Genomic DNA, 27,392 nt, shown 5'->3' on the forward strand with positions numbered 1-27,392 from the left:
CAGAAGCAGGAAGTCGACCGCGACCGGAGCTTCCCAGGAGGCAGGCTGCAATGGCTGGCGCAAGGCTCCGGAGCAGAGAGAGGAGAGCCCTGCATGCAGCCGGCGTCCGCCCGGGAAGCCAAGGAGATGAGTGCCAGTGTCCCTGTGCCCATTGACGCCGGAGGGAGCAGCCCGGAGCGGGACGAGTAGAAGTCCGGGTGAGTGGGGCTCCGTGCTTGCGTGTCTGTGTGTATGCAGGGGGTGCAGGGCGGCAGTGTGTATGTGTGTGTGTGTGTGTGCGCCTGTGTGTGCGTGCGTGCATGCAGAGGGGTGGGGGCCACTCATTTAAATGTAAAAGTAAATATGACGCCAAAATAATAAATAAATAAACCAGCAGCTTGACCCATTTATTCACTGTGATGCTTCCGATAATTAAAAATGTGCCTTTACAAAGAAGTGTTTTAAAAAGAATACCAGCGTGCATGTTCATTACAAGACGGCTAGAAATAATTACTCATGATGTTCAAAGCAAGCCTGTTCATTTCAAGCTACCCTCAGCCAGCCTCGGAAAAAACGAAAGTAATACAAAAGCGAAACTGACACTGCCACTGCAGACAATGCTGCGCGCTCCCGAGGTGAAATCCGGCACTGAACACGCTCGTAACACTTTGGTGTCCACTCTCCTAAAAACGGATCACATTAGTTGTCGAGCTGACAGCATTCATGCTTCGCATGAATGCTAACGTCAGCTCGACCTAATAAAAATAGCACTACTCTACGCGCCGCCACTCCCGTGCACCATTTTAATTATGAAGACCCGGCCCGCCTCCAGTGCGTACCACTACCAACTATTTAATTAATTTTAAAAAGGCTCCGGCCAGGCCGGTAGGGCGTGCGCACCACGGCACCATAATTAATGTTTATAGGCCGGGGCCCGTTACCATCCGTCCCTGGCGTGCGTTGCGCACTGTAACTATTATAATATAGGCTTGCCTGCTTGCTCTCTTCAGCAGCAGCCGAGGGCAAATGGAGCAGGCGAGGAAGCAACAGGGGTTGGGGGGCTGGTTGAGTGCAAGGGCGAACCCAATATGGAGGGAAGCGGCACACAGGCAAGAACAGAGAGCAACACTGAGTGCGGCCCCGGGAGCAAAGAAGTACAGAAGCGAGAAAGCATGTTCTATAGGAGGGACAAACACGAGTGACAAGTTAGGACATAAATAAGAAGCAGGCAAATGCGCGACAGGAAAGCAACTAATTAGTGCACGCAGCAGGCCTGGAGGCAGGCAGCCAGCAGCAGCCCTGCCCCGCCGGTCGGTGACGGAGACGGAGTGACAGACTCTGAGTGACTTACCTTGGTCTTCGGACTCGGATTCGGAAATCGGACAGGGCAGCTCAGCGTGGGCGCGCCTGGCTGCTTTGTCTTGGACTTGGAAGGCAGTTAAGTTCGTAGTTTTCGTTGTTCTTCTCTTGTCTTCTTCTTTGGCTATGCGCGCCGCCTGCCGCGCCCCATATGCCACGCACAGGGGCTTACTGCTTATTGGCCCGCATGATGTTGTGCGTGCCCTGGGGCTGCCTGGCATTGCTCACCACCACTCAGCAGCAGCCAGCCCTGCTGCCCACGCCCCCCACGCACGCGGCACGCGCATACGCGGCAGCGGAAGTGCGGAACGGAAAGTGAAAGAAAAGGATAAAGGCCTGTCCCGCGTCCCGCCGCCATTTCATAGAATCAGGCGGGCTTAGACTAAGATAACAAAAAGTGCCTTACACACTGTGTAAGGCACGGTTTGTTATCATTGTCACTTTTGCCTCATGTAATGTAACGTTTGCCTTTGTATTTTGTTCACTAGTAATGTTCTCATGTATCAGTTCTGTTTCTATTGTGAATTCGCTCTGACACCTTCGGGTGAAGTCCGCACATCCCTTCTTACTCGGCTTGCTTAGCTGGCAGAATGGTGTTGCAGCGTTGGCTAGGAGTTTATTATAGTTGAGCTTTTTTCTTTCAGTTAAACAATAAAGTGACATTCATACAACCTAAATTCAGGATGCTGCCTCCCTGCCAATGTTTGAGGCATCTCTCTTTTTAAAGTCGGGAACATTCTGTTAAAACAGCTGTTTAGGATGTAAGGTATTACTTCTCACGAAACAGACTGATTTTTGATAATGTCCTGAATGCAGCAAGGACCGTCTGAATCAATGTAAAGAATTGCAGTGTTCCTAATGTTCTATATGCGATTTGCCTTCAACTAGTAATTACCATTGGATCATTGTGTGCTGTCTCACTCTTAATGCCTGTTTAAAAAGAGTGCTCTTTATGCTGGACCCAAGTATGTTGCTATTTAAACACCACCAGCGATCAATGCACGCTTCCACCACACGCACACAGAACCAGACGTCGGTGCACGCTTTCACCAGGCGCACACACACACCACCAACCGTCAGTGCACACTTTCACCAGGCACACCCCATCAGCCGTCAATGCACGCTTTCACCGGGCACACACGCCACTAGCTGGCAGTGCACACTTCCACCAGGCACACACACCACCAGCCATCAGTGCACGCATCAATGGTTAGCACATCCACAATTAACTATTGTAGCAATCGCAGTATGGAGCACTTTGCTTTTAAACATGTCAGTGCACGCTTTTCCACCATGCACACACACCATCAGCCATCAGTGCACACTTTCAACAGGCACACACACACCACTAGCCATCAGTACATGGTTTCATCAGGCATACACACCACCGGCCGTCAGTACACACTTTCAACAGGCACAGACACCATAAGTCATCAGTGCACGCTTTCACCAGGCACAAACACCACCAGCCGTCAGTGCACGCTTTCACCGGGCACAAACACCACCAGCCGCCAGTGCACCCTTTCACCAGGCACAAACACCAACAGCCGTCAGTGCACGCTTTCACCGGGCACAAACACCACCAGCCACCAGTGCACCCTTTCACCAGGCACAAACACCACCAGCCGTCAGTGCACACTTTCACCAGGCACAGACACCATAAGTTGTTCGTGCACGCTTTCACCAGGCACAAACACCACCATCCGTCAGTGCACGCTTTCACCGGGCACAAACACCACCAGCCAATACAGAGTTTGCAAAAGAATTCATGCAACACATTGTCATATACAATGCCAATAACTCAAACTTGAATGCTGCGAGACCTATTGCATTGCAAATGCTTGTTTTGTTTCTTTACAATAGGTGCTTTGGCAGGCCTGATTGACATTTCAGCACATTGGATGACTGATCTGAAAGAGGGAGTCTGTCTAACCGGTTTCTGGTTCAACCGCGAGCACTGCTGTTGGAATTCCAGTGACACGACTTACGAGGACCGGAATAACTGCTCTGAGTGGAGGAGTTGGTCTCAGCTTGTTATTGGTCAGACTGAGGTGATTCCTGTGCTTATGAAGGGAAATTTCCAACTATGTAGGCAAGATAGTCGCATAGGAACATTTATGTATAATTTATAATATGCTTCAGCGCACAAGAAGTTCTTGCAGATGGAACAAACCCAGTAGTTTAGTTTATAATTCTGTTAGAATGGCAAGTAGGAGTAGGAATCAATCGTTCTCATAGAAAAATAAACCTTGATATAAAGGCTATTTGAGAGCAGCCTTAGTAGTATGTTATGTGCAGGCACTTCGTAAGACTCTATGAATAATGATGCACAGGAGATGGAGTGAAAGATATTTTTATAAAAAAAACTGTTGTTTTGTTAAAGCAAAAGTGGATATTTATAATTTGTTTATTATTTGTATTGTTTTTATTTAGGGAGCGTTTCCATACATATTGAACTACTTTATCTATGTACTATGGGCGGTGATGTTTTCCTTACTGGCGGTGTCCCTTGTACGGTGGTTCGCTCCATATGCATGTGGCTCTGGAATTCCAGAAGTAAGTAAAATTGTCTGCTTTTGCAACCAATTTTATATTTTGTGAGCCTTCCAGTGTTTTTACATTCAAATTTTCTTTTTCCTACACAACTATTGCATTATCCTACTCTGAAACCATTCTATGACCATTCTTCATCATTCTCCACCACAGTCTTTGTATCTGAAACGTGTCTCCTAAGTATAAAAGTATGAGCCTCGCTGAGCAGCCTGTATCTGTTCTGTACTTTGATGAAATCTAACTTTTTTTTTTCTCAACTCCTTTCAGATTAAAACCATCTTAAGTGGTTTCATCATTCGGGGCTATTTAGGAAAATGGACTCTGCTTATCAAGACCGTTACTCTGGTGCTTGCCGTTTCATCTGGTCTTAGCTTGGGCAAAGAGGGCCCCCTTGTGCATGTTGCTTGTTGCTGCGGGAACATTCTGTGCCACCTCTTCACCAAGTACCGCAAGAATGAAGCCAAGCGTAGAGAGGTAAAGCCTATGTGCCAACATCTGTGTACAGCTGGTATTCATTTGTCAGAGGGATCTGAATAGTTTATGGTCAGCACCAGTGAGGAACTGCTCCTTGCTCAATCTGTTGTGTGCTACTAATGTTCAGTAACCGAGCTCACTGCATTTAGCACTTCTGCACATTTTAAAGGTCACAAGTTTTAATCCTGGTAGAGCCAACCATGCCTTTTCTTTCTCGGTTGAGTTAGGACTCAGCAGCTCCTATTGCCCAGAGAGCTATCAATGGTGTGTGCCGCATGATTCACCAGTACTAATTGGAGGCTCCCTTAGTTGTAGAGGGTAACCTCTACAAAACCTGTTCTGGACTCTTTGATCTCAGGGCAAAACCAGTTCCACAGCCAAAGACAGATTATATATAAATATTCACTTAAGGTTGCGCTCAGACTCATTTGTGGCCTCTCCCCTTAGAGTGCTGCAATTCCATATTAATCACTTTTATGTTTTTCACTACACAGCCAAATGTAGTATTGAAAACCAACCACTACATCTCAAGGCTGTAACCATACCAGTTTCAGAACCAGATTCCCCTTCAGTCACGGAGTGACTGTACCTTTGCCTTTGAGCCTGAACAGTGACTGACTACCTTTTGGCTAGGTTTGTGCTATACAAATATACGGTTTGCTCGTGATCTACAACCAATGTTATCTGTTTTCCTAAGTTATGCTAAGGAGACTGGCCCAATTTCATTGTTATTTTAAGTATTCTTGCCTTCTATTTAGTGTTAACTGAAATTACCCCTGATGAAGGCAACGTTAGAGCTTAGTCTGGCAGCATGTAGGTGGGTACAGCTACTGGCATGTGTCATCCTAATGTTACGAAACGCAGGCTGGTCACTGACAGATTTATGAACTTCACTTAGAATGTTGGTAAACCAGTGGTAAAAACACAGTAGTGATTGCTAGACTTTGACTGTGCTAATTTTACAGTACCTTAGAGGTTGCTGATGTTTAAATGAGTACACAGCATGCATGAAGTTTGATGTTACTGTCCTAGAAGGTAGTTTAGGTTCCATTTGAATAATCCTTATACTACTCACTTGAGCGTTATATGAAAGTTCCGGTCTGGGTAACCATACTCAAAAAAGGAACCATAGTGCAACCATCTTTGCTGTGCTTAGACCAAGTCTTCACATTTCTCTAGAACAGTTGAGCCTAGAAACGTATGGCCAGTTCATAACAAAGAGGAACCACAGGTCTGTAGCTGTTTCATTTGTATTCCTTGTGGAAATACATCAGCTGCATCATGTGCCAGACTTCACTAGAGCAAAAGCAGCTGGGTTATAGAGGACTGAACCACCAGGGTCTGTCACGGGATGTGAGAATATTGCCCACCTCAAATGGGCAGCTGGCACTTAACCACAGAAATATGCATATGCAGGAAGGAGATGAAGCAATGCTAGTTGATAGCAGGTAGAGAAATGCAATACATATGAAATGGTAACACAAGCTATAGTCTTATTATTGTAGTCCTTGCTGATCTTTATTGCAGGTGCGCTTGGCTTATGCTTATAAAAACATCCAACGCATTTGGACCAGACATGGGCTTCTTCGGGGCAATAGGTATTGTAGATTGGGTCTTGTCAGAGTAAAGCGCATCATAAAGGCCAGGTCATGGCGAAGAGTCCGTGTAGAGACATATGGCAAGAGTTAAGAGGCCTCTGGTCGAGGGACCGCCGTTATATCCTTGTAATGGAAAATCCCAGACCAAGAGCCGATTAAATTAGAAGGTATCCTCAATAAGCTATTGGTTTAGTATGTATTCACAGTGTAGCGGCAAAACGGCCCATGCCGGCTGGCATCCTAGTCTGTTGTGTGATGCAGAAGATTTTGACTACAATAATATGACTATTGTTTGTGTTACTGTTTCATATTTATTGCATTTCTCTATCTGCTACCAACTAGCATTGCCTCTCATTTCCTTCCTGTAGGTGCCAGACTTCATTCAAGGCTTTATCATTTAGAATGTCAGAAAGCACCAATGGCGATGAACGTGGCACCCAGGAGACTGTGTTTGCCGGTGTATTTGAAAACACAAACCTTTTCCTGGGACCTGACCTAAGGTTCTAGGGCATTCCATTTTAAATGCTCAGTTAGAGATTAATTTCAAGTAAATGTGGAAATCTATTCAACACTCCTTGTTTGTTTTCTGCCACATAAAATGCCACTTTTAGATTATTTTTTAGCCAGCATTGAGATTTTACATCTCTTGTTCCACACTCCAAAACAGTTGCTTTGACGTTTTCTAACTAGCTAACACAGCCTTCCAAATTCTAAAATTAAGGTATTAAGAAATTCATATTTTGCTCTAATAGTATTGATCACATTATCATTTCACACCTGTTAAAGACGACCATTGTATTTTAAGTAGTATGAAGAATAACAAATACTTGCATGTATTAAATCTTCAGAATTCATCATCCGCATATTAGATGTCAGACCATAGTTCTATTATAGTTTCACAGAAACTCTGACTGCACTGATGTATCTTCTTAGGCTGCTGGTTCAATGTTTTCTGTTTTTTTTTTAAAATACACAGTATTAAGTGCTATACATCTTTGTTTTTTTTAATCTATCTGGTATCTTATCACCATAGCCAGCAGTTAGACATATTTGTGTGCCATCTCTCAGTAGTGTCTTTTGGATTAATAAATGGAACATGCACACTAATAGCAAATATCTATTTAGCTGCCACCTCCTAAATTATTGCAGTCCAGTTGTTAAATTTTGTTCTTAATAAAACTAATCTTGATATGTCAGCTAGATTATAATATTGAAATAATGCGCAGGCTGTATCGTAGGAATTACTGTTATTGATGTTCCATCATCCTGTAAATATTGAATTTCAAACTGTTACAATTGATGTAACTGAAATATAAACTCCTAATCATGTAATATATATGAAAAGTATTCGTGCAATTAATGATTACTTGTTTTTCTTAGGTGTTGTCGGCAGCTGCTGCAGCTGGTGTGTCTGTGGCTTTTGGAGCGCCGATTGGTGGCGTTCTCTTCAGCCTGGAAGAGGTAAGACGTGTATGTTAATTGTTGTAGTTATCGTTCAGTTATCATAATGCAGCAGTGAGCCTCCTTGAGAAAGGAAAGTTTGTCCAGATAGCTTTGTTGGCACCTTCTCTTTTGCAGGACTGTTTGGAAAACGTAACATTTGGAAGCTCTGAGCCATGAAAACCTCTTGTCACACTTGAACAAAAAGGAACAAATGATTTGTGCAGCGATGATACAGACGAGCTTGAAAATCTCATACACCTCTCAACCCTAACGTTGAGACACCTTAAGGAAGATGCCACTCACCTGTACAAAGGGAAACCTGATCAGTCAAGAGCATCCCAATTCCAAAATAGTAAGGAGCATGAACCCGAGTTGTTGTGCAGAGGGGCCTGGCCAGAACACATCAGATTGTGAAGGAAGAGTGTGATTCCAAAAGGGCCCCTAAGGAGAGAAGTGAGGCGCTTACTCCGGCAATCAAGCAGAGACGACTGTAATGCCGAGCCAACACCTTCCCTCTTGTTTGGGCTCTGTCATGGAATACTGAGAAGGAGGAGACTTCGTGGCTTGCCAGAGTCAGTGTCCGTAGTCACTACTCACTTCATGCATATTCACTTTATTCTCCCCAGCGATATGCCTGCAAAGCATGTCAGACTGAAGAACAAAAAGACATCTTGATGCCCAGGTCTTCGTTTACTGTCTTTCTTTGCGGTGATGGCTCCCCTTTTTTTGTTTTCTCTGATAACGTTGGACAAGAGAGGACTCCGCTTATTTAGCTTGTTCTCAGATCGGTCATGGTCTCACAATGAGATTTACCTCATGGCTGGCACTTACCTTACTGGCCCTTCAAGCGCAACTAAAAATTCTATATGTTCCCTTTAATGGCTCCCCCCTGTTCTTGTACCTGTGAGAATAAAAAGGTTCAATGCATGAAGATGGAATCTGTGAGACAAAAAAACACTGTATTGAGGAAAAAAAAAGAGATCCCCAAGGTGTAATTCAGAGGGTTTGGTAGAGGTCAACATCACTCCCACAAACCCTTTTTTGAATAGACCACAACAGCTGCGGCACTAATAACTGCTTCTGTAGAAATTATGTTTACAAAGACAGAGGAACCAAAGGGGCAAGGGCTCACAACTGACTTTCACAACTCCAGATAGGACTCCCAGCTTCAAACAATAACTCCTTCACTCTGCTATTTCCTTGGAGCACCTAGTGGGGGATTATTTCCAACCAGATACCCTTGTGGTTTAAAATAACCAGAACATTGGGTCCTCAGTATTGTCAAAAATGGATTAAAAAGCCATTCTTCTACACCCCCATACTTCCAAGGGTGTTGAGACTTCAATCTAAAGCCACTGAATTAGGAGGTAGTGATTTTTCTCTGCAAGAAGATGGGGAGAAGAACTAGGGCTCCTATTTCTGTTGCATCTTTGTAAAGACAAAAAAGCTTAGCTCTTTCTTATTGCCCATTCCAGATCTGAAATGTGAAAACAAATGGGTAAAGAGGGAGAAGTTTGGAACGTTCGCTCACCATCAGATTTCCCTCCTCTTAGAGGATACTGGATGGCATTGAAAGATTTTCAGGCTACTTAATCCCAAATTCCCGTTTTCAAGAAGCATAGTAAAATTCTCAGGTTCTGGGTTGTCTGAAATCGACACCAAAAGTGTTTTCCAAGTTAATAGCAGTGGTAGTAGCAGCAGCTTTAAGATGAAAATATAGAATTATCCGTTCTTGGGTGATTTGCTAGTCAAAGGCAGATTTGCAGTGCCACCTCAACAAGACATAGAGAACCATGGATCTTCTCATGAAGTTAGATCTGCTGATCAATTCATCTGAGTCAATAGTTTGGGTTCAAAGTATACAGTTCCTAGGAGCCACACTAGACACAAATCTGACGAATGTGTCTCCTTTAGAAGAAAGGCTGTCATCTATACTTTTGAATGTTCTTTTTCTGAATACAAGTTTTGCTCCATCGGTCATGAAAGTATCATCCCTCCAGAACTACATAGCCTTGTTGCCAATTTCCAATCCAAGTGAATGGTCACTTCCGAAATGCCTAGGGCATCAGTTGTCCCAGAAGGTGCGATACAGGGAGGGAAATACTTGAATGTCCTGCAGAACCATTCGGTCTATTTCATGGTGGTACACAATATTTTAACGTGCTCTGGGGAGATCGGTTTCAGAAAACCAGCTACAGAAATAGTAACAGATACGTCTGATGTAGGTTGGGGAGTGCATATGGGGGAAATCTCTTATCTCAAGGCAGATGGTCTCCAGCAGAAAAGTTGTACCATATCAACATGCTAGAAGTTCGGGCAAGCCACTTGACTATGAAATTGTTTTAGTGGTCGAATAAAGCATTGTTTATCCTACCACAAATAGGCAGTTCAAAAAGGATGCCTTTTCTGATAGCCTTCTAGCCAGAGATTCCTTACCTTTTTAGGTCTCGGACTAGCGTCCCATGAAGTGGGCGGAGTCCGAGATTTTATGTTGTCTAGTATAGGGGCTTGAACACGCCCCTCTTCTCTATTGGCTGGCATCGTAAATGCTGGCCAGCCATTGGAGGAGAGGGGCGTCACTCAGTTCATGCCCCGCCTTGACGCGAATCGGGGACGTTTTTGTCTCTTTTTTAAGCCCTGCCCCTTTTATAGGATGGGCGTTACACCCCCCTCTCACCGAGGTCCCAGTCCATTTCTCCTGTAATGTACCCTTTGCTACCTCATGTATTTTGTTTGCTCACAATTGTCACTTTTGCCTAATGTAACTTAACGTCTGCTTTTGTAACTGCTCACTCGTCTCATGGATCATTTCTGTTCCTATTGTGAAGCGCTGTGACGCACCGCCTGCAGTGACCTGAAGGGGCCGCCGCGCTGCCCATGGCGACCCGGAAGTACTTCTCTCCAGCACCCGGATCCAGACCTCTCGCAGAGTATACTCAATAACAGGACAGCACGGTAGCCATTTTCTTTGATCACATTATGGCACCCGACTACGCCCCAGCGGGATTTGCCACTTTGACAGGCTTTCCCAAAACTCTGCAGTGCCGGTAATTCTAGTTGCTTGTTTAAAATTACTGGCTCCCCATGTCTGGCGTCGACTAGAGAAACTGCGAGCCGCCTTTCAACGAGACGCAGAGGTGGCTGGAGGTGAGAACCCTCGTTTCTGTATTGTTTCTGGTTGTTCCCTTGGCTTGTGTGCAGCTAAACCGTGGCTGCGGTGCGCGAGTTGACCGACCTGAACTTTTATTGCTTTGGGGAGAGGCGAGGGTTAGGAACACGGGGATGAGGTGAAACCCGCTACACTCCAGCACGGACAGCTAGGTTGGCTCACGAACCTGGCGGTGTTTAGGTGTAGGGCAAAATATTGCCGGTTTGGAAATAAATTACAAGAAAAAGTACACGTGTGAACGACCTTCTTAATATCTGGAAAGTTTGAGAAATGTGCATGCAGCTTAGACAACGTAAACGACGCAGAGTTTGGCCCCAAATTCCACTGATTTGTAAATTGAGGGGTACATAAGGCCACAACCTCAAAACATGAAGCCTTTGGTGGTGTTTTTTTAAAGTCAATTACAAATAAAGATCACTTTCTGTTTACACTGTTCTCTATAAAATAGGAGTTGAAACGTGTTAACTCAAAGCTGTCAAATGTGGCAGTAATCTAATTAGTTAACTCTGGAATTTATAGTTTTGTTTATCTTTGGAAGTGGTGACTTAAAATTCCCTGCCCGCACCATGTTGCTGGTTACTGACCCAGGACGAGTCCACTTGATAGCTCTGATTTATGCAGGTGTCACACTTATTTTCGGCATCTATGTACGGCCTGTGCTGTTTCCATTGCATTGTTTTTGTTAGGTTAATATTAGCTTGAAACGCGAGAGCCTCCGCTGTAATCCCTGGTGTTTAATGTACACATTAAATAAATCTATTTTAGCCCGGTGCATTCTGGTACTTGCAGTTTAAAAATGTCCATTATGAATGCAGCACTACATGTGGCGACATCTTTGTGGCTGATTTGGTAAATCATTCGAGTTCTGATCTAACTGCATACTTCACCATTTCTAGATGTTTTCTACTGGATCCCGTTGCTTCCAGATGCTTTTATTATTTTAATCTTTTGAACTGCCTTGTAGAGCAGTCATAAGAATCCCAGTAGTGTCCTGGAACTGGTCGTTTGTGACCAATGGTGTGAGTTGGTTTCACATCGTGTTTATCCTGTTGAGGTTCGTGTTTTTTTTTTGTTTTTTTTTTTTGCTGGGCATATGTAGTCCAGTGTCTAGACCATATGCCAGCTACTTAACCAGCAAAATCCTTTGGTAAATGAAAATCTTGAATATCCACCATGGAAGGCCTCGTTATGTCCATCTTCAATGAGTGAACAGTTAATCGTGTGTTGGCCGTCCATGCCTGTAAACATGTGGTGTCATCATCCATTAATCTTCAGTGGGTTTAGAAGAATGCATTTGACATTATCTCTAGCTCGGTGCATTTATTGCATGAAATGACACACCTATGAAGGTGTGCGATAGGCATTGTGTTTCAGGAACATATTTTGGCAAAGAGATTGCACTTATGCGCATTTGCCGAAACATTGTGCCTCTTAAAGGTTGGAAGGCGGATATTCCTGTTTGCTCACGTGTGCTCTAACGTTGGTGGGAGCCAGCATGTAAAAGATATATATGGCCATTAGAAGCTAATCATTGGCCATTAGTGAGCTGGAGGCTATTGGGTGGGTGTTAGTGCCACACACCCAGTAACTGGGAGGACCTACTTCAAAGGGCAGAGAACCATGCCGCCCTCAGGCATATCTCCGCATCTCCTTCTTTGGAGGTTTATTACACTTAAAATTAAGGGATCTTGTTTAAAGTTAAACAGTCTTCTTTGATCTATTTGACAATTTAAAACTGAAACGTACATTTTTGTAGTCAACTTTGGTGTAAAACAAAGACACTTTTTTTAGCCAGAACTCATTCTTTCGTAATCTATGTAAAGTTTTTCAATAAGGATACTTTTCTCTTTCGTGGGCTGCCCACAAGCCTGATTTCACTTACTCTGGGCGCATCCTGATAATAACCTGTCAGTGCTTCCTTTTGCGGCCGATCATGGTTTTGAGATAGAGGGATAAGTGATATACCCAGGATCACATAATTGAATGAAATGGGGAAACTGAGATTCTACATTTGTTGGTGGTTTGAAGGCCAGGCTCCACCTTCCTGGTTGAGGACTAACATCAAGACTTCCTTGTACGATCAGATGTCTCTCCCACTTGGAAATATTTATTCTTTTCACTTGAACTCTTTCTAGGTACCCACAGCTCTGCTTAGTTATCTCAAAGCAACTGAGTTGGTACATTACAAAACAAATGAATATAAATTCAGGTATCCTTGTTGAACACTTGGCACGATCACTGCGCCTTTGAAGCCGAGCCATTCTGCATAAAACAGGTCTTATGAAAGGTAGCTTTTTACCTAGATCTATGATTCATGTTGGACTTAACAATGTTTTTGTGGCACTTTCTGCCTGGTTTTCTCCTGTTATTTTTTCATTGCCCTTGTAAAAGACTCTAACCCATATTTGTTGAATGGTCCCCCCCTTGTTGGTTGTGCTTGTTCTCCTGCCCCCTCGTTGGTTGTGCTTGCTCTCCTGCCCTGCTATTGGCATTGTAAATGACAATGACAATGTTTTTTAAAAACATAAATAAAAATGTCATGAGCAATGCCAATAGCTCTAACTTTAAGAATGCCGAGACCATTGCATTGTAAATGCTTGTTTAATATTCCTCAGGCATCAGACTGGATATGGAAACATTTCAGCAGTACCTATGTGTGCTGGTAGGTAGCTAGATTGTCTCTAACAGAAAGAGCATTACCGAAGATAAGTAACTTGTTGATCTCAACATAATGGTGTGGGAGGGAGGATAATTTCAGAGTCTTGTCAAGGACCTGCTCTCATGAAAACAGTTTTCCTGATAGTATGTCTCCGATACCGCCAGAATTGCAAAGCAAATAATGTAATCAGACATTCTAGAAGAGCTTGAGTTGATGCTAAATTACATAACTCTGCAAACTATCTTTCTTACCTAGTATACTCCTCTGCCACAGTAAGAACCACTAAATGTGGTTTCCTAAACTCAAAATTCCAGATCCATGTTTTTTCTGATTTTAAAAGACTGGTTAAAGACATTCACCTATACTTCCCTTCTGGTCCCATTGCTTCCCAAGGTGATCTCTAGGATGATTCAGCGCACAAGTTTGATCAGACCAGAATATCAGAGAAAATGGTTCTATGCAGACCTACTCCACCTGTCATTGTAACCTAACAGGAGGCCCCTGTGCAGGCTAGACAAGAGGATCTTGCACAAACTAAACCGGTTCCTGCATAGGCCAAACATCTTTCCCAGCATGTCACACACGATCCTGCAACCCAGTCTGAAATTATTGCGCTTGACTGTCTAGCTCCTGGGTGCCTTTAATTTACCAGAATACTACATGAACATTCAAGATATCTTCCCATTGCTCATCCGACACCTTTAAATGCAATATGTTTACATATGATATCTGCAGAAACAGCTGAGCCCAAAAATGGCAAGAAGAGGTGATATGCCAGATCTGCCCTTCCATTTCTATACAAATAAGTACATTTGTCTGTTATCGCTGTATAGAAAGAAGTGTCATTCACTGCATATTTTTTATCACCATCCCTTTGCTTAAAGACTTCCTTTAAGACCTCAGGACTATCTTTACCCAAGTAAGAGGCAATCTCAAAATTGATGGTGCCTCCTTTTTTCAACTCCTGCACAAAGCATATCTCTTATATTATTATAGAAACTTTTTGCATATCTACTACTTCATCCAGAAGGTGAGTGAGATTTATGATTTTTGCACAATTGACCCTTACAAGTTTTCTGCCTAAGTAACATTACCTTACAAACTCATCCTTCATTCCTATCCAAAGTAATTTCGACTTTCAGCATTAAACCGCTCCCCTTTTCTCATCCAATTGACAAGATTTTTTCCTTTGCAAAATTCAAAAACCAGTGTGCAAGTGTACTATGTCTCCTCCAAAATCTACAGGATTCAAAATCTTGGTGGGACTGTCCCATATAAATGTCCATAACGGACCCTCACGAGGTATGCCTTCCGTGTTTGGATTCAGGGCATGACTCCCAATTTGTGTGAGGAATGTTCCCTTATGAGACTAAAGGCGATCTGGGTCTGTGAAGCAAAGCTTTATTCCGATTAGTAACAGATAAAAATTGGCAAGCCCAGCTTCCACTTGAGGTAGAGGGTGTGGTCTTGTTCCCATTTCGGAGCCATTCCTGCAACCGGTCCTCTTTGCAATCTAAATCTTTGGGTAAATCCAAAACTAAAGTGAAAACCCAAGCAGTCCAAGCATGTCTTGTCCCCATCCGGCCACTCTATCTCCAGAGAAGTTACAAGTGTGTCAGTCTGCCACGCTCTCTCAAGCCCTTTCCACCTAGGAGCTGATACTGCAATTGTTCCTGATGTACCAGAGATTCCTGGGTCATTAGCGACAATGCAATAGATCGAAACCTTTAGGTACGACATGCTGCACATCTTTGGCACTGTTTCAGTTCCCTCTGGTGCAACCTCAGGTCCCTCCAGTTGGATTAATGCTGGCAGAATCTGTCCTCTGTGCCTGTTGAACCCACTTCGGATTCTGTACTGGCTTTGGTACTGACTCTAATTCTAGTGGCACTATCAGTGATGGTCCTTTCAAATTCGATGTGATGAAGGTGAACCCTCTTCTTATAGTGGTATCTGACTCTGAGTCAAACTTAGCGTGGCTTTTACTGAGGTCGTGCCCTGAATTCATTTTGGCGCACCAGGCCCCCACAAAGCTAGATATAGAATGCTCCTTTACCACAGATGTGTCATTGGGTGTTACACCAGCTTTTTGGTTTAGCCTCTGATCAGTGTCAAACTAAAAATATGAGGCAACCGTTTATCCCTGGGATCCTGGATACATATTTATGGAGAAACCATGGTTCCCTTGGGAGAAGTGTTTTCTGCCTTCATCAGGACAAAAGGGAGGAGCAACCTCCCTTCCACAGATAATTATTCAGTGGAAGCCCGTGGGGTGGTGGGGGTAAACAGCGAAAAGGTCTGTATAAATCGCCACACCGGAAAAGCAGAACAATATTAAAGGTACTCAGTACATTGTCATGCCTACTGAAGCCAGAGCTTTCAGATGGCAAGGATCAGTGGTTCGAATTTGATCACCGCTTTTTTCCCCAGACAAGTTGGAGTTGAGGCAGAAGTCTTGACTATTCGTCATGTCTTTTCCTGTTGGACAATCCATCACCCTCCCAACGTTCTCTGCTCTGCCTCACCCCTTGTTAAAGGAGAGATTCAATTGATTGAACTCCAAAAGGACACCGCAGTTTTACATCAATTGCACCAAAGACCATTGGTTGGTTGATTAGCTCTTTGTGTGATTCTCCAGGGTATTGAAAGGTAAGTCGATGCATTCAAATCTGCTGTGACTGGCCAAGAAGCATGGAGTGCTCAATCCACCAGGACTAAGGCTGCTACCTCTGCATTGGCATACAGAGTACCTGTTCTGTACATCTGTCAGGCTGCGACATGTATGTAAGTGCACATTTTTATGAAGCACTACTGACTTGATAACCAGGCGTGACGGGAATGTCATTTCGTCCATTCTTGGTCTGAGCCCATTCCAAAGGGCCTCTACCTTGTGAGGTACTGCCTTGGTATCTATTCCAAAGGTGTGCGATCTGCTAGAAGCATCCATCAGAAGAACAAGTTACTTACGTTCAGTAATGCTCTTTTTGGTGGATACTCTATCTAACCACCGATACCGCATTGCTCTTCCACCTTTCCTGCCTGGCGAATGGTCTATTTTCCCATTTTAATAGTGCCAAACTAGAGATCTGCACAATAGTACTTATGATTGGCTTTTAGTCTTTATTAAGCTCTTCGTTCGAGTACAGAGTCAAATATAAACTGACATCTGCATGCAGATGTGGTGCTTATGTGCAGCTTAGTTTGTCCCTTCCAGGGCAGAACACAGTAAAATTGTGGCAGCACGACAAACTTATTTGGGCACGGGAGTATTACTGTTTAAAGCTTCCAGACCCAATCTAGCACGTAAGGATATTTTAAAATTGAGTAAACTGTGGTTTGATAGAGTATCCACCAGAAAGAGTTACCAATCAAAAGTAACTTGTTTATCTCCAGCACTATTCGTCAGAGTGAAAGGAGGGACAAACTGTTCAGCCTTTGCCTGTGGTTTGGTGAGGCACCTGCTTTTTGGTTCTGGAGTGCACAGAGGATCCAGATTTCTGATTAAGTGCTTGCACTAGGTTAAACATTGTGGTGCTGGATGTAACCCATAACTGCCTCATTTTGTGGGCACTGCCACGATAATGACCAAGAGAATTGGCGCTTGATGGAACACTGTTAAAATCTCCGTAGGGTACTGGACCTTTCAGGTATTGTTCTGTGGGTGAGAGTGATTATGTCAAAGGAGAGTGAGGGGAGGTAAAGTTATGAGGGTCTCGCTGAGAACCACTGGCATCGGGGATTGTCCATGCTTTGTTCCTAGACATGACCTTTGAGACTCGCTTCATTGGTGGAAAGGCAAACTGACTGCTGTAGCACTCTAATGATAACAGAGCCATGTCCAGGTCCTTGGTCCTTTCCATGGCTACTAATCAACCCTAGTCTGCCTTTTGCCCTTTCCGTGGCTACGGTAGGGGCTACCAACTGCCTCCTTCTTTGCTCAGCCACCAAGGCCAACAGGTATTCCAGCCGTTCTTTCATGTCCATTGACACAGCCTGTGAGAGCTGTCAGCCCGCCAACCTGCCCCCCCAATCGGCAGACGCAGCCTCCAAACCCCTTTAGTTTGTACTAATCTCACCACAAGCACCTAGTTAGGGGGGGGGGGCAGGATTTATGATCACCTACCTCAAGGGAAGTGAATAACAGCAGAGCTACTCCATCCTATTTCAGAATTCCCTCCATTTATGACCAGTTGGCCGAGAACTATTTCTCCTTGCTCCATCAGGACGTGTTGGCTCTTTTGCCCAAAGCAGTGATCAAGAGGGGGCTGGCATCAGAAGTAGGTTGTGGTTACTATTCCAGCCACGTTCTGCTGCCCAAATAGGACAGAGGCCTTTATCCTGTACTAGACCTGCACCTTCTCCTGAAAAAGGAGAAGTTCAAAATGCTCACCTTAGCTTAGGTCCAGTCTGCTCTGGAAACTGGATGGTGGCGTTGGATTTGCAGTATGAATATTTCAACATTTTAACTAGTCATTAGCTATATGGCCTGCACAAGCTGTGAGTCCACCTTCGCAATCCACTGGGAACCAAAGACCCCATTGTAGCGCTTGACACTCTCAGGGTAGCAGAGCCGAGCAATCCAGGCATACTCAAGGGAGTGGTGAGCGCAAGTAATCACAGATAACTGGTACACAATAACAACACTAAATAAATGATTGTCATGTCAGTACTTTTTCTTTAGAAAAAGGAAAGGTAGAATTATTACACTCACACATGACTAAATACTACGCATTAATTTACAAATATACATAAGGCTGGTAGAAATACCTTTGGTGCCATTACATTTGACCCCTAGTGGGTTACGACCCCCAAATTCAAAGTACACCCCCTTCGCATACAGTACCACACATAACCACATATTATCATTAGTCTTATATAGCGCTCAGATACTGACACAGGGTTTCAGTTATGGGGGTGTAAGTTTACATTAGGTCAATGTCCCATTTCAAGATTGGAGTCACATGTTATAGTAAAACCTCATTCCATCACTGACTTCAGTAACCATAATCCTTCTATGTTTAATAATAATTGTCAAACATTGCTATCATGCTAACATAATCCGCAGTACAACACGGCACACCCGTCTGCACTTATGAGTAATCAGGCAGTGTAATAAGGTGCTCACCATCGCGGGGCTATGACAAGCAGGGGAAACGGTTTTTGATTTCCTTCCCCACAGGACATTAGGGGACACTCGCCCTATGAGCATGAATACTAATGGGTGGCTCCAGTCGCATTTTTGTTTTGACGCGTCGACAAGCAGTTTTCCGTTTCTTAACCTTTTTTTCTTTCTTTTCTGGCCTTGCCTGGTACCACCCGTGCTGCCTACGGTATGGTCATCCCAGGGAACCCACCGCTGTCTGCCTCCGCGGCTCCCCGCGTAGACAGCACTTTCCCATGCTGCCACAGGAGCCGGCTGCTACTCCGGGCAGGTCCCTGCTAGCGCTGGCTGCCTGGTCCCCCCCCCCTGGGAGAAGGGCAGGCCCACCACAGATTTGGTGGAGTGCAGCAGGACCTCCCTGTCCGCTTTTGCTCATCATGGATCCTGAGCCCTGCATCACTCTGTTTCCGGGAAGGGGGTGGATGGCACTTTCCTGTATTTGTGGTGCATAAGGGGCACAGAGCCCCAAGCCATGAAACTGCCTGTGGGTTGAGGTCGCTGGGCCTCCTGATCACGCCCCCTCCCTGGGTTTTAGAAATAGAAACTGCTCCTCGCTGTGACCCATACCCCCTGACCCACCCGGGGATATGGATTACTCTTGCAGTAAAGCTCCTTATGCCCCGTGATCCAGCCTGAGTGCAAAAGTCAAATCCTTTGTCCTTCTTTATCTCGGGCCTCATTGGGTTGTTTTGCACGCATTTAGGCTCATGGGGATATCCAAAGTCTCCTCTTTCTGGTGGAGGAGCTGAGGGCCTTCCTTCCTGTCTACTGAGAGAGGGAAGGAGTGTGCCTAGCCCTGCAGGAGGAGAGACTCTCAGAGCCCTGTCAGAGCAACTGGAATTCCTTTACTATACTGCAACATTGGGAAACAACTTTTGTTTTTCACTGCTGCTACGTCATTGCAGCGAAACACCGGATTTTAGTGAGAACCAAACCTTCTAGTTTGATGACGGTCAATAACAGTGTTAGTTTTACAAAGGAGTTCTGCATGTTATAAAATATATGGAAACCATGTATAACAATATATTTTTTGTACTGTAAATTAATGATCGGTTGAATTAAACTGTTTTGTCTAGTTATTGTTGTTCTCATGCAGTGATTAGAGAAATCACCTGATGTTCAAAAAAATTACTTTTTTATTAAATGATTGTCTTTGAAAATTGCAAATTGACACACACTAATACCCTGCTTCCTTTCCCAAAAGGTCAGTTATTACTTTCCTCTGAAGACCTTATGGAGATCTTTCTTCGCTGCTCTAGTGGCAGCATTTACATTGCGGTCTATCAATCCCTTTGGAAACAGTCGTCTGGTTCTCTTCTATGTGGAGTTCCACACGCCTTGGCACCTGCTGGAGCTGATTCCATTTATCATGTTGGGTATCTTTGGAGGTCTCTGGGGAGCTTTCTTCATTCGTGCCAACATAGCCTGGTGCAGAAGGAGAAAGACCACCAAACTTGGTAAATATCCTGTGTTGGAGGTGCTTCTGGTGACTGCCATCACTGCTGTGTTGGCATTTCCTAATGACTATACCCGCATCAGCACCAGTGAGTTAATTTCTGAACTCTTCAATGACTGTGGACCGCTGGACGAATCCAAACTGTGTGACTATGTGACGGTCACCAACGTCACCAACAGCACTAATAAAGACCAAATATTGGACAGATCTGTCGGCCCGGGGGTCTACACAGCAATGTGGCAACTTGTCCTCGCCCTGCTTCTCAAGGTTTTCATCACTGTTTTCACATTCGGCATGAAGGTACAGTTCATTTAGTATTCCGCCATAAATATGATACGATTTATGAACCCTAGGTTAGTAGGGGGTTTTATCTAGAACTATTAAAATACCTTAATTTTCCTCTACAGCAATAACCAATAATACTTAACATTAAAGTATTACAATATCATATTACTATTGTTAGGCAGTGGGATCAAATTATTAAATTTCAGTTTCTGATTCAGAAGTGCTCCTTGTCCTATGTGTAAACTATTGGTAAGAAACTGAAAAGGAAAAAGTACAAGCAGTGGCATAAATTTAGTGGCATTGAAAAACCAGTGACAAATGTTGGTAAGTTCTAGAACGAAAAATAAATAGCAGAAGTTTGTAATTAAGCACCTAGTAATATGGTAGATATGCATGAGTAAATAGTTAAACACATATCAATGCTTGCTAAACATTGTCCCTGTAATAGTGAACAATTTTTATAATGTCTTTATTAGCTGATAAAACAGCAATGTTCATACTAAGCATCAAAAATCTGTAGAAGATAGTTTATGTCAAAAAGTAGAACATGTATAAGAAGGATTGCTACAATAGACTTCCTCATAACAAACATTACAGATTTATAAAATAGATGAACCCTTTTGACCAATGATTGAGCATTCAGTTAACTTTCTGTTATTTAAAATGAGACCATATTTTTAAATTGACCGAGGTAGAGGAGGAAAAGCAGCCAAAGCATCTCTAAATTAACATGCCCTGCTTATAAACAAACATAATAAACATTAAGCTCTAAGTTTGCAGTATTTAACAGTAAAAGACGATGTTAGCCGAAGAATAGGAAAAATGCTCCAAGTGGAATAGAGGGTCAGTAAATATGAAAAATATTGTGGGGCAATTGAGAGGGAGCAAAAAGAATAAATGAAATAATTTAACAGAATGAAGTTCTGAGAAGGAAGTGTGTATGGATAAGTGAATGGAACGATAAACTACCAATTGATTGAAGAAGTTAAACCAGTTGCAAATTTGAAAACCATGAATTTGATAATGAATAATTTGCTTCTGTTCTTTATCTTCTGAATGAAGACGGGCATCATTGAACCATCAAATGTGAAACTAAGAGAGAATACAGCAAAGAGTTATAGAGGGATGAGGGGGGAAAAACTGCACTTTGGAAAAGGCTGAGAAAGCTAAACTACATTCTCAAGTTCTTTGCAGTTCACTTTGAAGTGGACTATAAAGCTTCTGCAGATGGCTAAAACGAAAGTTACTGAGAGTGGCTTGTAGAAATACTCATGCTTCCTGCAAGTGATTGCTGAAGGTAATTTATCCATTGGCTGTTTGTATGTTTTGTGTGTTGATGACATGAGATTTGGCAGGCAGCTATAACTATTCCAAAAATGTTTTTGTTTAATAGAACTATGTGAATGTTTTTTCTTTATTTTTCTTAATAAAAACTTGTGAATTAAGAACTATGTGAAAAAGGACACAAATCTTCGTTAGTAGAAAAATCATAAAAATCAATACATATATTAATTCCTACATGGCCACATTAAAAATTGATGAACATATATTTATGATTTTTAAATGTGGTTTTTCTTAATCAAGACTTGATAATGGGCATGCAATTCAGAATATCTACACCCTCATGTAAACTATTTTACTAATATCGATTCAGTCACAAACTCACGTTTATCCCCAAATCAGTATTTCAAGTCTGGGACAAATTGCACAGCCTGCACTATTTACCGGGAAAATCTGCCAAGGCAAAAATTTACAGTTTCACTCCTCAGGATAGCCAAACCATTTGAAATTTACAGATTAGCCCCATCCCATTGTTCAAAACTCAGAATGGTTCAGTAATTGTGCACCCACTAAATACCATATCCGTTGATTTTAACTGGTGCTCAGTTTGAGATTTTGCAAAAGTTGGAATTACGGGGTCTGTCTCTAAAATAGTTTCTATTTTTCTCCATACATGAGGAAATGATAGATACGTCGTACCTCAAACAGAATTTGATTGCCACATGGTTTAATTAAGTTTAAGGATGTCAGTACTCCATGTATGTAGTATATCACATTAGATTAAAAGTTGAAAGTAAAACATCATATGACCTCTCAATCATTCAATCAATAATGCTTTATTCGATTACAAAATATAATCTTAAAAGCACATAATAAAAAACAGTTGTTAAAATATTATACAAAAGTTAAACAAAAAATGTCTACAACGATGGGGAGGGCACGATAAACAGACTCGCCACTCCAAGATATAATTACATTTGATCACATCACAATTATTTTCCTGCATTTATAAACATTCTTTAAAAAAGCTATTACATTTTTAATACCGGGAGAATCCATGCTTTCCTGTACAAAGTGTAAAATTTGCAGAATAACATGACATGAATGGAGGACTGGTCTGACATATCGTCACAGGGACATTTACAAAGCTATTTTGACCAGTCATTGGCAGATGGGAAACTTAATAGCCTATTGAAAGAACCTAGTCGGAAACGGGTCAATAAGAATCTGTCATAGTCAATCGTTATCCATTGTAAATAGGGATGCAGACTAAAGGATATTAAAGTCAGATTGTGTGCTTGCACCGTAGTCTTACTCATTTCCACACAGTCTCTGGTCATTCAAAAAACACAGGCAGATTTTCTTTAGATCCTTCCTGCTCATACTAGTCATATTTAGTGGTTCATCGTAAAAATCCCTTAGGCCTATTTCATAAAGAAAAGTTTTGACATACATTAACCATTTGATTTGTTTCACCCCGTCTGGGCCTCCTACAATCATTTATTATCTCGCGGTTAAAATTAGTTTCCTCTATTGTCCATATCCTGTGCCACAACAGAACCGGTTGTATCTTTATTATATCTTCCAGATAAGTCAAACCTAGCTCTGAGTGGCAAATGAAAGATGAGGTACTTTTCGGGACCATGAGTAGGAATCTTAAAAATGTATTTTCGGCGACCTGCAGCGCGCTTACATCCGCCGTCCCCCATATGCCTGCTCCGTATGTGGCCACGGAAACTGATTTTGCTTTATATATATATATATATATCCAGTAGCTCTGCTTTGGGGCGTCTATTTAATTTCCTACTAAAACTAGTGAGTGCAGACAAGGTCTTTAGGTATAGTAATCTCCTTGTTTTAACAGTCTGCACCCATGACCCCGAAGAATTAAACAAAATTCCGAGATAAGAAAATGATTTTGAGTTTTCAATACGTTTGTTGTCAATAAAGATAGGTCTCATCTTCGGGCACCCTGTGCCACAAATCACTGTAAAGTTTTGGCGGAGTTTATGGTTAGGCCCCTGTCTGTCATAAAATATTTAAAACTAGTAACCAGCTTTTGTAATCCCAGTGGGGTGCGCGACATTGAAACTGCATCGTCCCATATAACAATGCAGGAATGGGACGTTTGCCTGCCTCTGGAAGGTCTTTACATTCCTGAATCAGAGACTTCTCTAATTTATTAACCCCTTCCATGATCATGAAGAGCTGAGCTCGCCATGAGTTGCGCCGCTCGCATGCTCATGACGAGCTCAGCTCGTCATGTAACGCGGCTTTTGGAAAAAAGCCGCTCAGCGCAAAAATAACCGCCGCACGCATGCGGTTAAAGTATAAAGTAAACAGCAGCAGGGCAAGGACACATCCTTGCCTCACGCCCCGTTTTACTTTAAAGTGATTTGTGCATTCCCCCCAGACCAAACCTCACCCGTGCCCTTGCCCCTATATAAAACTCTCTAATAAAAGAAATTAAAACTGGGTCAACTCCTAATTCAACTAGGGTTGCCCATAGGATATATCATATGACCTCTTAACAGTTTAAGGTTCAGATTGTGTTTATTTTATTGTTGGATACTAATCCTGTAATATCGAGGTCCCCCCACCCCTGCCACGAAGGGTGCGGTTTGTTGTTTCTAGGAATATTATTGTGAAAGATCAGCTTTAATATAAGAAACCTAGACACTCAAACTTGAGCCACACCAATGCTGCAAGCAGATTATACCACAGCTTCACTAGATATAATCCCTAGAAATGATGTAAAGATACAAAGAACCATCAGTGGTGATGACCCTCCATTCGTTTTTACGATGCACCACAGCTGACGGCTGCAGAAAGCAGATTCTGAACTGATTTACAGACATTCCACATGTTTCCTACAAAGTTAGCACTGCCTTCCCTCTCCCCTTGAAAAATATTCATGGAACTCAACATATCTAAAGTAAGTTAAACCTGGAAAGTGTCTACTAAATGTTACGTAGACCTATAAAATTGCACCAAACTCGTAAGTTAATCTGAAACTTTTTGACCCAACCCTTTAACTTTTCCCCCCTGTATTGGAGCTCATTGAAACCTGAAATCCCTGCGCTGACCTTATATTGCCACATTTTATTCAGGTTTATTAAGCGGCTCCAAATTAATGAGCAAATCACCATTTTTGATCCCCCCACACCTCTCTCAGCTGTCTTATCCTCGAATGATTTGCATGGAACTTAAGATATGAAGAGTAAGCTAAACATGTTAAATGTCTGTCACATTTCACGTGGTTTTATCAAAGGATGGAGAAGTTAATACTCACTTTTTTTGTCTCCCCTTTTATCTATGCCACTTGATGAATTTCCACAAATTTAAAAATTACCAATAGTAAATTAGGCATGCATCACAAATTTTGTGCAAATTCATCAACCGGCTTAAAATTGAAGACCAATCAAATGACACCTTTTCAACTGACAAATTTAAATATTAACTTTTTGATGCACTCAAGACACTTTTTTCAAATGCCAATATTTTAAAAACTACTGAACGGATTTACATCAAACAAGCGACGTTCTATTTTATGCCAAGTTTGCTATAATTCTGTTCTCATTAGTTTTCTATAGGGAAGAGCAAAGTTTCAGACGGGAGTTAAAATGGTACTGCTGTTTTTGATGCCCTTCTGTCTTGACACAACTTGACTTTTTTTAGTTGTCTTAAAGATTGATCACATGGCGCCAAAGTTATCAATGAAAGAAACCATGCCTTTACAAAAGACACTCGTACCAGAACTACAAATTTGTTAATTTTATTTGTTCATATGTAAATGTCTATAGATGGTCTAAGTTTCCATTGGAAGGGCCTTTATTTTTTGCTAATAACTTGGGCCCTGCTTCACAGATCTACAAAAAGAAAGATCTTCCACCTCTGCTGTATCATGAAATGTTTCGTGCTGATCCGTCAAGTGGGAGTCAGGAAAAAGGTGGTCCCAGAATGTTGATTTCCTATGCGAATTCCCATAAAAAACAGATACAAAAAAACTGCTGAATGGAATTGCACCAAATTTGGTAAAAGTTAAAATGCCTTCAGAAAGCATGCTTTTATCATTTCATGTAAATTATTTCAGCCGTTTCTGGAATGAGGGAGTCTGCTTGAGTTTGAAGGAGTTAAAAAGTTATGAGTATCTGGACAGTCAATCATGTGGAAGTCCTGCGGTACCAAGCTTTGGAAAAAAAATAAGACCCTCTGCTTGGCCGATAGAGCCTTTTCTCCCATTTGCCATGTTGGTACTGCTGTACCAAGTGATCCAATAAGCTGACAACGACTCAGAAGAAAATGTTGTGGCTACCATTATAGAACTTGAGAACAGTCCCTTTGTCCTGAAAAGTTTCAAAAATAAGGTGCAAGATGGGGACACCTTGAACCCCAGGCATTTGTGTTTGTGTTTTATATTTCAGTTAGGCGCTGGAAATCCAGATCTGGATAGTGTGCAAACAGTGTTTTAGACTTTGGATGCACACAAGAATTTCAAGTAGAGGGGTGCATCATCAGCATATCAGTAAACCTTGATCTGTCATTAGGAAACCCAGACGTTACATGTAGAAGTTGAAACTAACTGGGGATAGTCTAGAGCCCTCGAGGCCCCCTCAAGTAATGGGGACATTTTGAGATTTGGAGATGCTCTTTTGTACAAATTGGTGTTGGTTGGACAGATCGGGTAAGAACCAATATAGGAATTTGCTGGTGAATCGGATTCAAGCCCCATAGTGCTCCTTTCATACCCCTATCCTATTTGCTCATTCAAAATGAGCAGCATAACTCATTTTACAATTTGTAATCGGAGAGCTTGCTACTGCAAAATTACATCAGGCCCATTGTCCTTACTGTGAGAGCCTAGAAATCATCCATTTTAAAAACTGTGCTAAGTTTATAAAGATGCTATGCTGTCGTCCTTTAAAAGCTAATTGGGAGGAGCTGCGGTTAGGCTGATGTGGTCCTGCTCAAATGCATTTCTAAGAAGAAGTCTTTGCACAAGTAGAAATGCATTTATTATATACATTTTTTACGTTGTCTAAGACCAAATTCCTCTTCATGATGAGTGATCTGTGTGTGGGAAGATGGATCCATTAGGAAAACAATTTATTTCTGTTAACGTTTTCTGATGCATAACCTATTTTCCTGCACAAGCCTTGTATTCTCGGAGGCATGTTTAAATTTGTTGATGTAATACCCTTCAGGTTGGTTGAGGCTTGGGTGATGCATATAAAAATCATTTGCTATGGTAAATGCATGCAACATTTGTTTCAGCATAACCAGGAATTTTATGCTGACAAATCGCTTCTGAGTTGCTGGTATCTCCTTGGGACCAGTGTACTGTTTTTTGTTGGCTACAGGCAGATAATCCCCAAAACATTTAAAAGATTCTGTTTTGAATATCTGTTTGCACTGCTAACATTGGTTTGACCTTCAGTTTTGTGTGTATTGCTGTAGGTCCCTTCGGGTCTCTTCATCCCCAGCATGGCTGTTGGAGCTATTGTTGGGAGGCTGCTAGGCATTGGAATAGAGCTGTTGGCATACTATAATCGCGATTGGTCCATCTTCAGTGATTGGTGCAGCCAAGGGACTGATTGCATTACTCCTGGCCTTTATGCGATGGTTGGGGCAGCTGCTTGCCTAGGTAAGTTTAATTGTAGTAAAAAAAAGAAATTGACTTAAAATCTTGCATTTTTTGAGTAGCTTTTCCAAGTTTTCACAAGTTAACCTTTTTAAAACAATTTCTTCTGATGCAGATTTCTCACCTTTAGAATAACTCCAGTTGTCAGAATAGACCGGAAGAGCTTTCATAGCAGTGCTCCTGTGTGCCTGCAGGTGACGCAGTTTTGCTCTGCAGTGATTCCCTTTTGCCCAAGAAGTGATGGAGCAGAGCTGCATATAGGTGCCACACTTGCACGCTGGCATACGCTACTTTCTTTCATGCATTGGAGCGCAGATCTGGAGCTCTGCTCGCC

General features: G+C 42.5%; 1 protein-coding gene across 4 annotated transcripts in view; it reads left to right on the top strand.

Moving 5' to 3' along the window:
- Positions 1-27,392, top strand: part of CLCN5 (chloride voltage-gated channel 5) — a 393,445-nt gene that overhangs the window by 321,159 nt on the left and 44,894 nt on the right. For all 4 annotated transcript variants that reach the window (XM_078663825.1, XM_078663826.1, XM_078663827.1 and 1 more), the window contains 6 exons: positions 3,202-3,389; positions 3,772-3,894; positions 4,159-4,365; positions 7,344-7,424; positions 19,600-20,151; positions 26,875-27,061. In XM_078663825.1, the coding sequence (XP_078519951.1) occupies positions 3,202-3,389; positions 3,772-3,894; positions 4,159-4,365; positions 7,344-7,424; positions 19,600-20,151; positions 26,875-27,061 (1,338 nt within the window). The remainder of the gene's footprint in view (positions 1-3,201; positions 3,390-3,771; positions 3,895-4,158; positions 4,366-7,343; positions 7,425-19,599; positions 20,152-26,874; positions 27,062-27,392) is intronic.

The sequence above is a fragment of the Lissotriton helveticus genome, chromosome 10 (assembly GCF_964261635.1).
Source record: "Lissotriton helveticus chromosome 10, aLisHel1.1, whole genome shotgun sequence".
Taxonomy (NCBI): Eukaryota; Metazoa; Chordata; class Amphibia; order Caudata; family Salamandridae; genus Lissotriton; species Lissotriton helveticus.